Source organism: Narcine bancroftii, chromosome 9 (genome assembly GCF_036971445.1).
Source record: "Narcine bancroftii isolate sNarBan1 chromosome 9, sNarBan1.hap1, whole genome shotgun sequence".
NCBI lineage: Eukaryota > Metazoa > Chordata > Chondrichthyes > Torpediniformes > Narcinidae > Narcine > Narcine bancroftii.
Window position 1 is genome coordinate 89,412,390 of NC_091477.1, and position 15,369 is coordinate 89,427,758.

A 15,369-nucleotide genomic window follows, 5' to 3' on the forward strand; every position below is an offset into this window, starting at 1 on the left:
AGGTCACGCCCGCCTCAAAACAGCTCTGTTTCCCTACGTGACTACAGTATAATTGGCTGATTGTGTTCTGGTGATTGACTCAACCCTTCACCTCCCCCATCGTCGTCCCAGATAGATGCTGGCTCCCTGAAGAGAGTTATTGCGATCCACTCTGCTCCTCACATGCGAAGGCAGAGCCATTACCCAGGTTGCAGCTGTAGCAGAAGCATCCATTTTTGTCTAATACAGCTTCGTGCCTTGCAGGGATTGGCATTTATCCTCCCAGATGCTTTAAATCTGAATTGTGTACGACAGCTCTTAATTCTTTTAGTCAATCGTGGCAGCTTTTTATATCATGCGCTGAGATGGTACACCAGGAGAACTGTGCTTATCAGGTAAAGATGTCTGATGCTTAGAGGGGTGCACTTGAAGGCTTCCTCGCTTGTTTTCTGTCTAGCAGCAGGTTGCTGAATTCTATTTTAAGCTTGATTTTTAAATTTTGTGTGTAGAGAGTAAACAATGATTGAATGTTCTTTATACTAAAAATTTGGATTAAATTTTAATGAAAAAGTGTAAAGCTTACACTGCTGTGTGCATTTTACTGCAGAATTTATTGTGCGTATATGTGGGAGGGGAGGAGAAAAGACAGAAGAATCAATTACTGAGTCAAGAGTAGGTAAATCCATCAGATTAAGTCATTGTTATGGATCAATACATGCAGTATCACAAAACATCAAAATTGATATTTTACTTGTTTAATTACAAAAAAGCATTTGGGACAGTCGGATAGATCGCCCAGCATCAATTAAAGTTTTATCCTGGTATTCTTTTCCTGTAACTAATGAGTTCATGTCCTTAGTGAATTCAAACTATGACAGAGCTTGTAACATTTCCTTGTAATTCTAAAGCTGTTATCTCTTGTAAAATGGTTGTAGCTCTGTGAGTATTTATATAATTGGGGATCTTCCTATTTAAAAATGATTCCTAAATTAAGTTTTCATGAAATTAAATTTGGATTGCTTTTAGCGATGCAATGACAAATCTTAAGATAATTTCAGTTTATGAATAACCAAACAGTTTCAAAGATAAATTAAAACTAACTGGATACACAGAAGACCATGCCCCCAAAAGGATACTCACTGTTCAATGGCTCAAATTCTTTTGAGGATGGTGTCAGTGATCCGTCTGGGGGGGGGCAGCAGATATTTACAGCAGATCTGTAGATTAGGACCATCATCCAATTCAAAAGCAAAACATGATGCTCCAAATTTGCAAATGACCAGGGAAAAAGTAAATTAATTTTGCTGGAGCATTTTTCATAGTTTCATCTGTTCTAAGAATGTATTGAAATCTATTGCAGCAAATGCTCAAATAATTTTAAGGAAAACAGCAAGACTTGATATTTAAACAATAGGATACGGAATACCCACTGTACATTGCCTATCATATTTGGATTTCATGACAGAGTTGGAAGGGGAATGAATATTCAATGTTCCTTGACCTTTCAGGGTTAGTATGACAGGGAGTGAGTGCAGCATCAGAAACAAGTAATAAGGAATCACTGATCAGATATTTAGAAAACAAATGTAACCATATACATTGATTGGGATGTAGGGATATGATTGAAACTGGGTTTAAGAAGACTTTAAATGTGTTATTTGTAAATAATTTATTGCAAATAAAGTCTGTTTTTGGAGAAAAAAAATCAGATATCCATGAGGAAATCAAAATTAAAGTTTTGTATTTAGCTGATGGCATAAAAAGAATGGCCTAGAGATTCAGTTGCAAAGAGATTAATGTGTTCCGAAGAAGGACATGCTGAACAGAAAGTGTATGACCTTTACAAATTGAGATGTGCTGTCTACCGAAAGATAAATCGGTCCTGTCCACATCTGAAATGGGCATTAGGACTAGAACGTAAGCAAGTGTTTTTTTTCTCCCCCCCCCCCCCCCCCATCCCCCCTGTTATTACTCAATGGAGTTCCTACTGAAACTCAATTGGCCCTGAAACAAGAATTTATGATTTCTCTCAGAATTTATTGCTCAACTAAATCATTAATTGGGTTTGCTTGCAAATTGATGACCATATTACAAGTCTCCCTTTACTTCAGAAGTAGTTAATCAGTTGTAAAAAAAAAATATTCTAGACACTGAATTTGTGAGTGGCCTATGTAAGTGTGGACTCTTATTTTTGTAATAATTTCTCATAGTTTTGGTTCTTAATAAAGGAGATTCAAATTAAGCCACCAAGTACATTCTATAATAAAAGATGCCTGCCCCACAGCCCCATGCCTCTGCATTTGTGCATGCCATTATTTTTATACAATTTGCATTTGAAATAACCAAACATTTTTAGGATACAACTTTATTTAATTGACTTCTGGTACTGGCACTTGAAAGTGGGAATTAACTGGCAATTTACTGGGTCACTTGCCAGTGTGAACACTCCCAACTTGGTATGGGGGTCCAAATCGACTCGAAAATTAATCGCCTAGGGAGGTAGTATCAAAGCCGATCTGTTTCGAATTGGCCTACCGGGTTGCCCAATGTGAATGGGCGACCTGGTATACCGGGTCCCATTAGTGACGCGCTGATGATGTTTTTGCATGCATGGGAGGTTTTTAAAAAGACAGGAAATAGAAAGAGCAAAAAATGTTTTTTTACACAGCATCTGCATGATTTTTCTGTTATGAAGAGCCTTCGATGTGCTGGCATTGGTCATTCACATTGAAATGAACAAAGCCGGAATTTTTCCCAGTCAATGCGTCTTTTTACACAGCAAGACATATATAACAGCATGTTAGACCCACTTGTTTTTCCCAAAAAATGGTTTAAGAATATTCCCCTCGGTCTTGTATGCCGGGTTGAAATCAGGGTGATAATGGTGAGTAATGCTGCCAGTCCCTGCACTGGTCATTGTTATGTTGAGAAAGTATCAGGTCCATGAGAGATGAGTCTGGACACAAAGGTTTACTATCAAACATTACTTTTATTAACACTCAACAATTAATAGAAGAGTGTGGAAAAATCATAGCAGGAATAAAGCACACACTTGCATAATGTATAAAAGAGCATGGGGATAAAACACAATTTAATAAGACATACGTGCACAGTGTACAAAAGAGCGTGGGAAAATCTATTGCAAGTATTGATCTATAAACGTGAATTTCAAACTTTTTCTTTCCACTCACATACCACCTTAAGTAATCCCTTACTAATCACCACAACCTATCATTGGGGGCTTGTAGTGGGCTGTCAGTGGAGGAGTGGGGCTGTGGGCTTCAAACTGTTCAAAATGAGGACAAGCCCTCAGACCAGTTTGCTCACAATCTGGCAGTGTCAAATCTAGGGTTAGCATTAGGGTTTGGATCCAGGTTAGGGTTAGACTTCCTTATGCTTATTTAATCCCGCTACCACTTTCCCATGCTCACTATAAACTGTGCGCAGTGTGTGTATGTTATCCCCAATACCATTTTCCCATGCCCATCTTTTGTAAATAAAATCATTTAGTACAAAATTTTTTTCTCACTCATAATACCCATACACAACCAGCATGGAGAGTGAAGGGCTGGAGTGAAGTGTGGGTAATCTTCAAGAACAAAACATTCACTGCCTGCGAGTATGTAATACGTCACTCAGGATGTCACCACTGGAGGTTGGGCTTCCCTTAGCCATGCGATATCTGGTTGGTAATGTGAAAGGGTGGGCAGAACTGTTTTTTCTTGGTCCAGTATGAATGTCCCTACTGGTATTTCAAAATGGGTCGTTCACAGGCCAATTTAGCAGGTTGCCAATGGGAAAAGGCCTACAGATTGTCAAGTAATTTTGTATACTTCATGTAGGATCTTGCACAACATAACGAAGTAACCAAAATGTTAGATGAGGGTGGGGCTGTTGAGTGGTGCATAGCAAGCTCTCCATCTTTGTATCTTGAAATGTTGACTGGGACTCTTGTGAATCATTTGGAAGGTGTTTCAGACAGTGGCACACTCGGAATTGTGAGGAATGGCTGCTGTTTGTTGTGTGATGGACTAATTTAGGATGGGCAGGAAGCTATTAGATGTCACCAAAAGAGTGGTCACCAATATCAAGAAAGTTTTAGGAAGCTTTCCTAGAAGGAATGGATGAGAGGTCTAAACTCCGCTTTATGATGCTGAGAATACAGAACATCTTGTCCTCACAAGCAAAGAACTAAAAATGCCCAATATTTATGTACTGACTTTAAGTGCTATTAAGTGAGATCAAATTTCTTGCTTTGGCTGAAAGCACTCATTGCAGAATCAATACAGCATGTTTAAGAAAAATATTCCTGACCAATCGCTGACTGTTTCAGATGCAGAATCCTGCAAGATGTCTACAGATAAGGTTGCAGGCCCAGCAGATGTGATGGTAGGCAGAATTACAGATGTGACAAATTACTGAGTTTCATGTGCCACCATTTGGGTCTGTGTATCTGTAGGATGAAGCCTAAACTATGTGACAAGCCCTTTCCTCTACAAACTATAAATAGACCTTAGCAATCAGGTATCAGGTCTCATGCAATCTTAAATCATGGTGGTCAATTTAAAATGAATATAACTGAAGGAGAATCCTAATGTACAAAAATGACACCGCCCAGTATATGGGAGCAAAAAAAAGGTTTATTGACAGGTGCAAAGAGAAACTTAGAAACATAGAAGATAGGAGCAGGAGTAGGTCATTCGACCCTTCGAGCCTGCTCCGCCATTCAACGAGATCACAGCTGATCTTAAAGTTCAGTACCCCGTCCCCGCCTTCTCTCCGTAACCTTTAATACCCTTATACTGAAGAAATATATCTAATTCCCTCTTAAATATATTTAATGAACCTGTCTCTACTCCCCTCCGTGGCAATGAATTCCACAGATTCACCACCCTCTGGGTAAAGAAATTCCTCCTCATCCCAATTTGCGCAATCTTTCCTCACAAGTCATTCCTGCCATTCCAGGTATCAGCCTGGTGAATCACCTCTGCACTCCCTCCATTGCAAGAACATCCTTCCTTAGATAAGGTGACCAAAACTGCACACAATACTCCAGGTGGGGTCTCACCAAGGCCCTGTACAGCTGCAGTAAGGTATCATTGCTCCTCTACTCAAACCCTCTTGATATGAAGGCCAACATACCATTTGCCTTTTTAACCGCCTGCTGTACCTGCATGCTCGCCTTCAGAGACTGGTGTACAAGTACCCCTAGGTCTCTCTGCACTTCCCCATCTCTTAATCTATTGCCATTCAAATAGTAATCTGCCCTCCGGTTTGTACTACCAAAGTGGATTCTTCTTTGGCTTGGCTTTGCGGACGAAGATTTATGGAGGGGGTAAAAAGTCCACGTCAGCTGCAGGCTCGTTTGTGGCTGACAAGTCCGATGCGGGACAGGCAGACACGATTGCAGCGGTTGCAGGGGAAAATTGGTTGGTTGGGGTTGGGTGTTGGGTTTTTCCTCCTTTGCCTTTTGTCAGTGAGGTGGGCTCTGCGGTCTTCTTCAAAGGAGGTTGCTGCCCGCCAAACTGTGAGGCGCCAAGATGCACGGTTTGAGGCGTTATCAGCCCACTGGCAGTGGTCAATATGGCAGGCACCAAGAGATTTCTTTAGGCAGTCCTTGTACCTTTTCTTTGGTGCACCTCTGTCACGGTGGCCAGTGGAGAGCTCGCCATATAACACGATCTTGGGAAGGCGATGGTCCTCCATTCTGGAGACGTGACCCATCCAGAGCAGCTGGATCTTCAGCAGCGTGGACTCGATGCTGTCGACCTCTGCCATCTCGAGTACTTCGACGTTAGGGATGTAAGCGCTCCAATGGATGTTGAGGATGGAGCGGAGACAACGCTGGTGGAAGCGTTCTAGGAGCCGTAGGTGGTGCCGGTAGAGGACCCATGATTCGGAGCCGAACAGGAGTGTGGATAACCTCACATTTATCCACATTGTAGTGCATTTGCCATGTATCTGCCCAGTCCCTCAATTCATCCAAATCACACTGGAGCTTCCTGACCCCTTCTTCCGTGCACACAACCCCTCCTAGCTTAGTGTCATCTGCAAATTTGGAGATATTACATCCAATCCCCTCATCCATATCATTAATGTAAATTGTGAACAGCTGGGGTCCCAGTACAGATCCCTGTGGCATCCCACTGGTCACCGCCTGCCACTCAGAAAATGAGCCATTTATCCCAACTGTCTGTCTTCTACCTGCCAGCCAGTTCTCAATCCACATCAATACTTTGCCCACAAACCCATGAGCCTTGATTTTGGAAGCCAGTCGTTTATGGGGGACCTTATCGAAGGCCTTTTGGAAGTCCAGGTACACCACATCCACTGGCTCTCCCCCATCTATTTTACCTGTCACCATCTCAAAGAATTCCAATAGATTTGTCAAGCACGATTTACCTTTTGTAAATCCATGTTGACTCCGTCCGATCCCTTCTCTGCTAGTCATATGCTCCGCTATTACATCCTTAATAATGGATTCCATCATTTTGCCCACTACTGATGTAAGGCTCACCGGCCTATAATTCCCCGCTTTTTCTCTACCCCCCTTTTTAAATAGTGGGATAACATTAGCTACCCTCCAATCCATGTGTACTGATCCTGAGTCTATCGAGTTCTGGAAAATAATTCTTAAAGCATCTGCTATCTGAATGGCCACTTCCTTGTAGATTGTCAGGCCCTTGGGATTTATCTGCCTTCAATCCCATCAATTTCCCCAAGACCATGTCCTTTGAGATACTGATTTATTTCAGTTCCTCCCTTGCATTAGTCTCTATGTTTCCCAACATCCTTGGGAGGTTATTTGTATCCTCTCATAAAAACAGAACTAAAGTAAGAATTTAATTGGTCTGCCATTTCCTTATTCCCCATTATATATTCCCCTGATTCCGACTGCAAAGGATCTACTCTGGATTTCACCAATCTTTTCCTCTTGACATATTTATAAAAGCTTTTGCAGTCGGTTTTTATATTTGCCGCAAACTTACTTTCGTAATTTATTTTTGCTCTCTTGATTAATCCCTTTATCCTCCTTTGGTGCATCTTGAACTGCTCCCAGTCTTCGGTTGTGGTACTTTTTTTGGCCAATTGATATGCTCTCTCTTTGGACCTAATGTTGTCTCTAATTTCCCTTGTTATCCACGGTTGAGTCACCTTTTTTGGTTTATTTTTATGCCAAACCTGTATAAACGATTTTTGCAATTTCTTCATTAGATCTGTGAATGCTTTCCATTGTCTATCCACAGTCAACTCCCCCATAAACACCACCCAATTAATCTTACTCAACTCCCGTCTCATACCTTCATAATTCTCTTTATTTAAATTCAGGACCTTAGTCTCGGTTTTAATTTCATCACTCTCCATGTCGAGTGAGAATTCGATCATATTGTGATCGCTCCTACCCAAAGGGCCTCGTACAACAAGATTGTTGATTAGCCCCTTATCATTGCATAATACCCAATCTAAAATGGCCTGCTCCCGAGTTGGTTCCTCGACATATTAATCTAGATAACCGTCCCGTAAACATTCAAGGAATTCCTCCTCCTCAGTATTTTTACTAATTTGGCTAGTCCAATCTATATGTAAATTAAAGTCTCCCATGATGACAGCTGTTCCCTTATTGCACGCTTTTCTAATTTCTCTTTTAATGCCTTCCCTCACCTCTACACTACTATTTGGAGGCCTATATACCACCCCCACTAACATTTTCTGCCCCTTGCTATTCCCCAGTTCTACCCATATAGATTCCGTATCTTCCAACTTGATATCCTTTCTGTCAATCGTGTCGGTCCCTTCTCTCACCATCAATACTACCCCACCCCCTTTTCTTTCTTGCCGATCCCTCTTAAATATCATATACCCCGGGATGTTAAGTTCCCAGGCTTGCCCACCCTGCAGCCATGTTTCTGTATCCCAATCAAATCATATTTGTTTATCTCAATTTCCATAGCTAATTCATCTACCTTGTTCTGAATGCTTCTTGCATTAAGGTATAAAGCCTTCAGATTTGCTTTTTTCACCCTCCTTGCTCTTCCTGATTTTTTACTTTCGCTGCCTAACCTAACTTTTCCTGTTTTATCTTTTCTGTCCTTTGCCCTATCATACAGGTTCCCACCCCCCTGCCAAATTAGTTTAAACCGCACCCGACGGCTGCACCAAACCTAGCTGCCAATATATTGACCCCTTTTGGGTTTAGGTGTAACCCATCCTTCTTGTAGAGGTCATGCCTTCCCCAAAAAAATCCCAATGATCCAAGAAGCCAAAACCCTGTCCTTTACACCAGCCCCTCAGCCACACATTCATTTTTCTTAACCTTCCATTTTTGTCCTCAGTTGCACTTGGCACAGGTAGCAAACCAGAGATCACCACCCTGGCTGTCCTATTTCTTAGTTTCTGTCCTAGCTCTCTGTAATCCTTTTTCAGTACTTCCTCCTTTTTATCTATGTCATTGGTACCCACATGTACCAAGACATCAGGCTGTTCGCCTTCCCCTTTTAGAATACCCTGGACCCGATTTGAGATATCCCGCACCCTTGCACCAGGGAGACAGCACACCATGCGGGCATACCTATCTGGCTCACAGAATCTCCTGTCTGTATTTCTGACAATGGAGTCCCCAATGACCACTGCATTCCCCTTTACCTTTTGGTCCACCATGCCAGGCTCAGTGCCAGTGACCTGGTCACTGCTGCCAGCTTCTGTCAGGTCATCTCCCTCAACAGCATCCAACAAAATATACCTGATCCATCTCAGTCTACAGTAAGACATCTTGTTAATCTTCAGCAATTTCATTCACACCATATATTGCCATGAAACAACAAAATTCATCAGAAGCAGGGCTCCATCGAGCACCTTCATTGCATTGCTCTCGATCAAATTGTAAACCTGCTTCAGTTTTGGACAAATTGAACATTTGTAATTGTATTCTCACAATAAAAGCAAGACTAATCCAATTCAGCCAATTACCATTCACATCCGTCAGCATTTGATCATTAGTAGGGTGATGGAAGGTCTTTTGGACAGCACTATTGAGCACACTTCTCACCAGTACTCTCCTCTAGTTCTCCAGATTCCCACAGGACCATGTTATTGCAGATCTCATTGCCAATTTGCTGCAAATTTGGATAAAGGAGTTGAATTCCAAATTCCTGCATTTGACAGTGTATGGTATTACAGAACCCAGGTAAAGTGTTAACCTGATTAAGAAATGCCTAGCACAAGGAAAGATAGCCCCTGTCTCAGACAATGCTGGAGAATTTCTTCAGAACTCAACCATCTTCACCTTTTTATTATTTAATTGAACAATATTCAATTCCATTTGTGACTCACTGCTTGAACCTGCTTGACATTCAGGCTTGTCTGTTAAGTGCACCACACAAGTACTAGGGAATTTTTGTGTTTCTATGTATGTCTAATAAAGAACTACATTCCCCAGTAGGCAATGTGCACAGTTTGTGCAGGAACAAAAATAGACTACGTCAGAAGTCAAGTGAGCTGTGGGTTCAAATAGCTTGAAAAATAAAGTTGTTTAAGCATTAAAACCAGGCAAGAGATTATTCTTCTTCAAGGAATGAATATAACATGGTGACAGAGTGTGCGAGTAAGTAAGAAAAGACAATAGTTCCCATCATGAATAAGTACATTCTTTCCACACCGATTCAGTTTACCAACAATCTAATGGATAACTTGAAATGCTTCAAACAGCAATTCTATGTTAATTAGAAGCTGGAGGACCAGGAGAGATCAACGAAAAATAGAAAGCATCTATATTTGTGATAAGTGAAGATGCCTTGCCTTGGACATCTATAACAGTTCTCAAATTGATGAGACAGCTTTCATGTTGGACACTCTGATGACAAAATTTGAGGAGTATTTTGTTCTCAGTAAAAATGTCACTTTTGAGAGATTCAAGTTTTTCTCCTGTGACCAGAAACGAAGTATGAACTTCAACCAATACCTAGCCGTGCTTCACACACTGAGTAAATCCTGTGAGTGGAGATTTGAAAAACTCACTCATTTGAGAAAGAATAGTTTGCAGAATTCCATATAATGGGCTGAGAGAAAGACTGTTACGTGAAGAAGATTTGATATTGGAAAAGGCTGTGAATATGTGTAAGGCAGCAGAGACAACATGAGCACAAGCTAAGGTTTTGTATAGGATAGACACAGCAGTGCATATGGTAAAAACAGAGAAGCAGAGCACCAGGAGTTTCCCAAAGCCATAGCAAATCAAAAAAATAGGGTCATGCAGCAGATGCAGAGGTAGACCTATTCCAAAGATGTGTCCTACCTATGGAACGTCCTGCAATAAATGTGGGAAGAATAATTTTACAAAGTGCTGCAAAGCAAGAGCTTCCAAGAGAAAGATGCATACAATGCATCAAGAAATGGAGGAATTCTTCATGGATTCTCTGCAGACTGTTGCTGGTAAAACAGAATGGATCATTCAAGTGACTTGTGAATGAGACCATTATTCCTTTTAAGCTTGACACTGGAGCGCAGGAGAATCTGTTATATATGGATGATCACAAAACTCTCACTGTAAAGAGCAAGATTTATCCAGTGAAATTAAAAGTAACAGGCTACACTGGAGAGAATGTTCCAGTAAAAGGGGGCCGTATGGTGATCTTCAAATACAGAGTGGCATCTAAAGTCACAGCTACTGATTATAGAAAAGAGAGTACAGTCAATATTGGGTCAGAGTGCATGTGAAAAGCTCATCCTGGTGAAAAGAGTTTTCATAGAGGCTTCACGGACTGAAGATGAGATGAGCACACAACACTCATGAAGAGTATGCAGATGTCTTTGAGGGGCTTGGATGTTTACCTGGTGTATACAAGATCCATGTCTATCTCATTGTCGATCCTTGCATCTGATGAAATGGTGCAGCCGAGATAGGTAAACTGGTTGACCGTTTTGAGTTTTGTGTGCCCGATGGAGATGTGGGGGGGCTGGTAGTCATGGTGGGGAGCTGGCTGATGGAGGACCTCAGTTTTCTTCAGGCTGACTTCCAGGCCAAACATTTTGGCAGTTTCCGCAAAGCAGGACGTCAAGCGCTGAAGAGCTGGCTCTGAATGGGCAACTAAAGCGGCATCGTCTGCAAAGAGTAGTTCACGGACAAGTTTCTCTTGTGTCTTGGTGTGAGCTTGCAGGCGCCTCAGATTGAAGAGACTGCCATCCGTGCGGTACCGGATGTAAACAGCGTCTTCATTGTTGGGGTCTTTCATGGCTTGGTTCAGCATCATGCTGAAGAAGATTGAAAAGAGGGTTGGTGCGAGAACACAGCCTTGCTTCACGCCATTGTTAATGGAGAAGGGTTCAGAGAGCTCATTGCTGTATCTGACCCGACCTTGTTGGTTTTCGTGCAGTTGGATAATCATGTTGAGGAACTTTGGGGGACATCCGATGCGCTCTAGTATTTGCCAAAGCCCTTTCATCAGATGCAAGGATCGACAATGAGATAGACAACAGACTCGCCAAGGCAAATAGCGCCTTTGGAAGACTACACAAAAGAGTCTGGAAAAACAACCAACTGAAAAACCTCACAAAGATAAGCGTATACAGAGCCGTTGTCATACCCACACTCCTGTTCGGCTCCGAATCATGGGTCCTCTACCGGCATCACCTACGGCTCCTAGAACGCTTCCACCAGCGTTGTCTTTGCTCCATCCTCAACATCCATTGGAGCGCTTTCATCCCTAACGTCGAAGTACTCGAGATGGCAGAGGTCGACAGCATCGAGTCCACGCTGCTGAAGATCCAGCTGCGCTGGATGGGTCACGTCTCCAGAATGGAGGACCATCGCCTTCCCAAGATCGTGTTATATGGCGAGCTCTCCACTGGCCACCGTGACAGAGGTGCACCAAAGAAAAGGTACAAGGACTGCCTAAAGAAATCTCTTGGTGCCTGCCACATTGACCACCGCCAGTGGGCTGATATCGCCTCAAACCGTGCATCTTGGCGCCTCACAGTTTGGCGGGCAGCAACCTCCTTTGAAGAAGACCGCAGAGCCCACCTCACTGACAAAAGGCAAAGGAGGAAAAACCCAACACCCAACCCCAACCCACCAATTTTCCCCTGCAGCCGCTGCATCGTGTCTGCCTGTCCCGCATCGGACTTGTCAGCCACAAACGAGCCTGCAGCTGACGTGGACTTTTACCCCCTCCATAAATCTTCGTCCGCGAAGCCAAGCCAAAGAAAAGAAGACAAGATCCATGTAGATGAGATAGTGTCTCCTATTATCCATACATGCAGGGAAGTTCCTTTCCACTTAGAGACAAACTTAAACAAGAACTAGCATATATGGAATGGATGAAAGTCCTACAGAAAATTGAAGAACCTACAGCTTACTGGTTATCATGCAAAAGAAAAATGGAGCATTAGGTATATGTCTGGACCCAAGAGATCTCAATAAAGCAATCAAAAGACAGCATTTTAATTGCCGACATGGGAGGAAATCATGTCCCGGTTTGCAGGTGCCAAGTGGTTTAGCAAGCTCAGCGCATCATCAGGGTTTTGGGAGCTGAAGCTCGAGGATACAAGTATGAGACTATGTACTTTCATTACTCCACAAGGAAGATACCACTTACTTCGGCTATCATGTCCACATCAGAAGTCTACCATAAAACCATCCACACGATCTTTGAATGTATACTTGGAGATGAGACCATAATGGATGACATCATTATATGGGGTCCATCAAGAATTAACATGATACGTGACTAGTGCAAGTGCTTGACATGACAAGGAAAGTCCATTTGAAATTAATAAAATGTAAGTTTGGCGTAAACACAGTGACCTTCATAGGAGATGTCATATCTAAACAAGGAGTGAAACCTGATCCAAGAAAGACATCAGTCATTGAAAAGTTTGTGAGGCCCCAAAACTCTTGGGGATGGTGAACTTACCTGGCTATGTTCAGCCCTCATCTGTCAATTGTGTCAGTACCATTTAGGTCACTCCTTGAGCTGAAAAGTGAATAGATCTAGTCACATGAGCAAGAAGAGTGCTTCTTGGCACTCAAAAAAAAAAGTTCAAACAGAAGAGCTATACTGAAATGTTATGATCCGGATGGGTGTACCAGGATCTCGGCTGATGCATCCTGACATGGCCTTGGAGCAGTTTTACTGCAGCAGCATGAGGACACATGGCAACCTGTGGCCTATATATCAAGGGCTTTAACAAGTGCTGAAGCCAAATCTGCACAGATATAGAAAGAGCTTCTTGCCAGCACTTATGCATGCAAAATATTCAGTCAATACATTTTAAGACAACCTCTTTAAGTGAAGACAGACCATAAATCACTGGTCTCAATAATGTCCAAATCACTGATTGACTGACCCATGAGAGTATAGTGCATGTGGATAAGAATGCAGAAATATGATGTAAAAGTGACCTACGTACCAGGAAAATACATGTTTGCAGTTGATACACTGTCTCGAGCAGTTGACAAGAAAGAAAAGAATGACCAAGATGTTAATGTGGAGATACAGGTCTATGTTGACGTGATTATCACCTCATTTCCAGTTTTCCGGGATAGAACAGAGCAGATAATGAAAGCAACAGAGACAGATGAAACAATGAAAGAGCTCAAAGATACAATATAGAAAGGATGGCCGGCAGCTGTGAATGACTGTCCAATGGGTATTCCAATGGGTATTCGGGATTACTGGGCACGCAGAGATGAACTGTCAGTTGTGATAAGTATGGTCTTCAAAGAGGAACAGGTTTGTGATTCCAGTGTTGCTATTGCAAGGAAATGCTCTAAAAGATACACGAAGGACTTCTTGGTGAGGAAAAATGCAAACGTAGAGCTCGAGAGGTGATGTACTGGCCAAAAAATGAAGTAATATATAAGATGGACTACTGCTTCATTGAAATATGCCTTACCTATAGATCAAAGCAGCAAGCACAACTGCTTTGCACCACACTCTGTACCAGATAGGCCATACTTCAAAGTTGGAGTAGATTTGTTTGACTGTAATGGGAAGACATAGTAGTAACACACTATTTTTTCAATTACTCAGAGGTAGCTACTCTGCAGTCAATATCCAGCAAAGCAGGTATCACTTTCAAGGAGGCAAGGAGTTTCTTGTGAAGTAGTATCAGACAATGGTCCACAATTTTCAAACAGTGAAATGGAGTCCTTTGCCAATACTTGGAATTTTGACATATAACTTCAAGCCCACATCACCCAAAGTCTAATGGGCTCGCAGAGAGTTTTGTTAGGTCTCATGAAGAAAGTGCATGATGGACGAGAATAATTCACGGAAGAGTGTGACTACAAAATGGCCTTTCTCCTGCCCAAATGTTGATGGGTTGGCGCATACATATCAGCCTTCCAATGCATGAAAATCTGTTGACATCTAAAAGAGCACACAAGGTCAAAAAGAGAAGGTAAAACAGAAACACTATCTCAGTAAGACTGTGAAAATCCAACCAGTCCTGAAGCCTGGAGTTCAACTGTGAATCCGAGATCACAATTCTGTCCATGCAAGAATATGTGCAAGAAGAAATAGATCCACGTTCCTTAGATCCAGACAGTGGGAGGGACACCTCTGAGAAGGAACTGCACAGATCTATTACCACAAGCTCCAACCCATGGTCGTGACCTATCACCTGTCAATACATAAAAGGGCCAAGCACACGTTGAAAAGAAACATGTTATTCAGAGTTTACAGAAAGACACAAATAGTAACACAGCAAATGCAAGCAATGCACAGGTGGAAACATACCAGACCAAAAAGAATTGTTAAACCACCTCAGAGACTGATTGAAAGCTGCTGAGTGGAAAGAGACTGACCATGGAATATCGATACCCTTATTATGTAGACAGTATTGTGTGCTTTTCTTTTGTTAAAAAAGGGGAAAGATCTGTTGTTGTCCACATATAATTAAGAACAACATTTCCCAGGAGGCAATGTGCACAGTTTGTGTGGGAACGAAAAGTAGACCATGACAGAAGTCGAGTGCACTGTGGGTTCAAGCAGCTTGAATAATAGTTATTTAAGCATTAAAAGTATCCAAATTTGTTCTTCAAGAAACGCATTAAAAGTATCCAAATTTGTTCTTCAAGAAACAAACATAATAAATTTCAGCTCCCCTTGTCATTCAATGGAAATACTATTTTTGAATTTACCACCATCAATATGATGATGGGTCATTGCAGAGAAGGGGTAACTTTGACCAAATATCAAATTGAGTGACTAACATTGTTGATCATAGGAGAGATGAGAAGATTAATATTGTGTGATGAATGACACATTTCAGGATCCAGCAATAAAATATTATCATCAGAAAAGCAAGTCAAGGCAGAGAGAGAACATTTGCCATCAACCTTGAAGAATTGAGCTATGACAGTACTCAAGAATTTCCATATCACCCAAAGCA

General features: G+C 41.9%; 1 protein-coding gene across 10 annotated transcripts in view; it reads left to right on the forward strand.

Annotated features, from left to right (window-relative positions):
* The window catches only part of schip1 (schwannomin interacting protein 1), a 547,841-nt gene that overhangs the window by 443,448 nt on the left and 89,024 nt on the right, over positions 1-15,369 (forward strand). Inside the window, exon 1 of one of the 10 annotated variants that reach the window (XM_069896772.1) lies at positions 308-374. The exons of the other annotated variants lie outside the window; for them this stretch is intronic. Within the exon in view, the coding sequence (XP_069752873.1) occupies positions 345-374 (30 nt within the window). The 5' untranslated portion in view covers positions 308-344. Of the gene's footprint in view, positions 1-307; positions 375-15,369 lie in introns of those variants that run through there. 10 annotated transcript variants of the gene reach the window in all.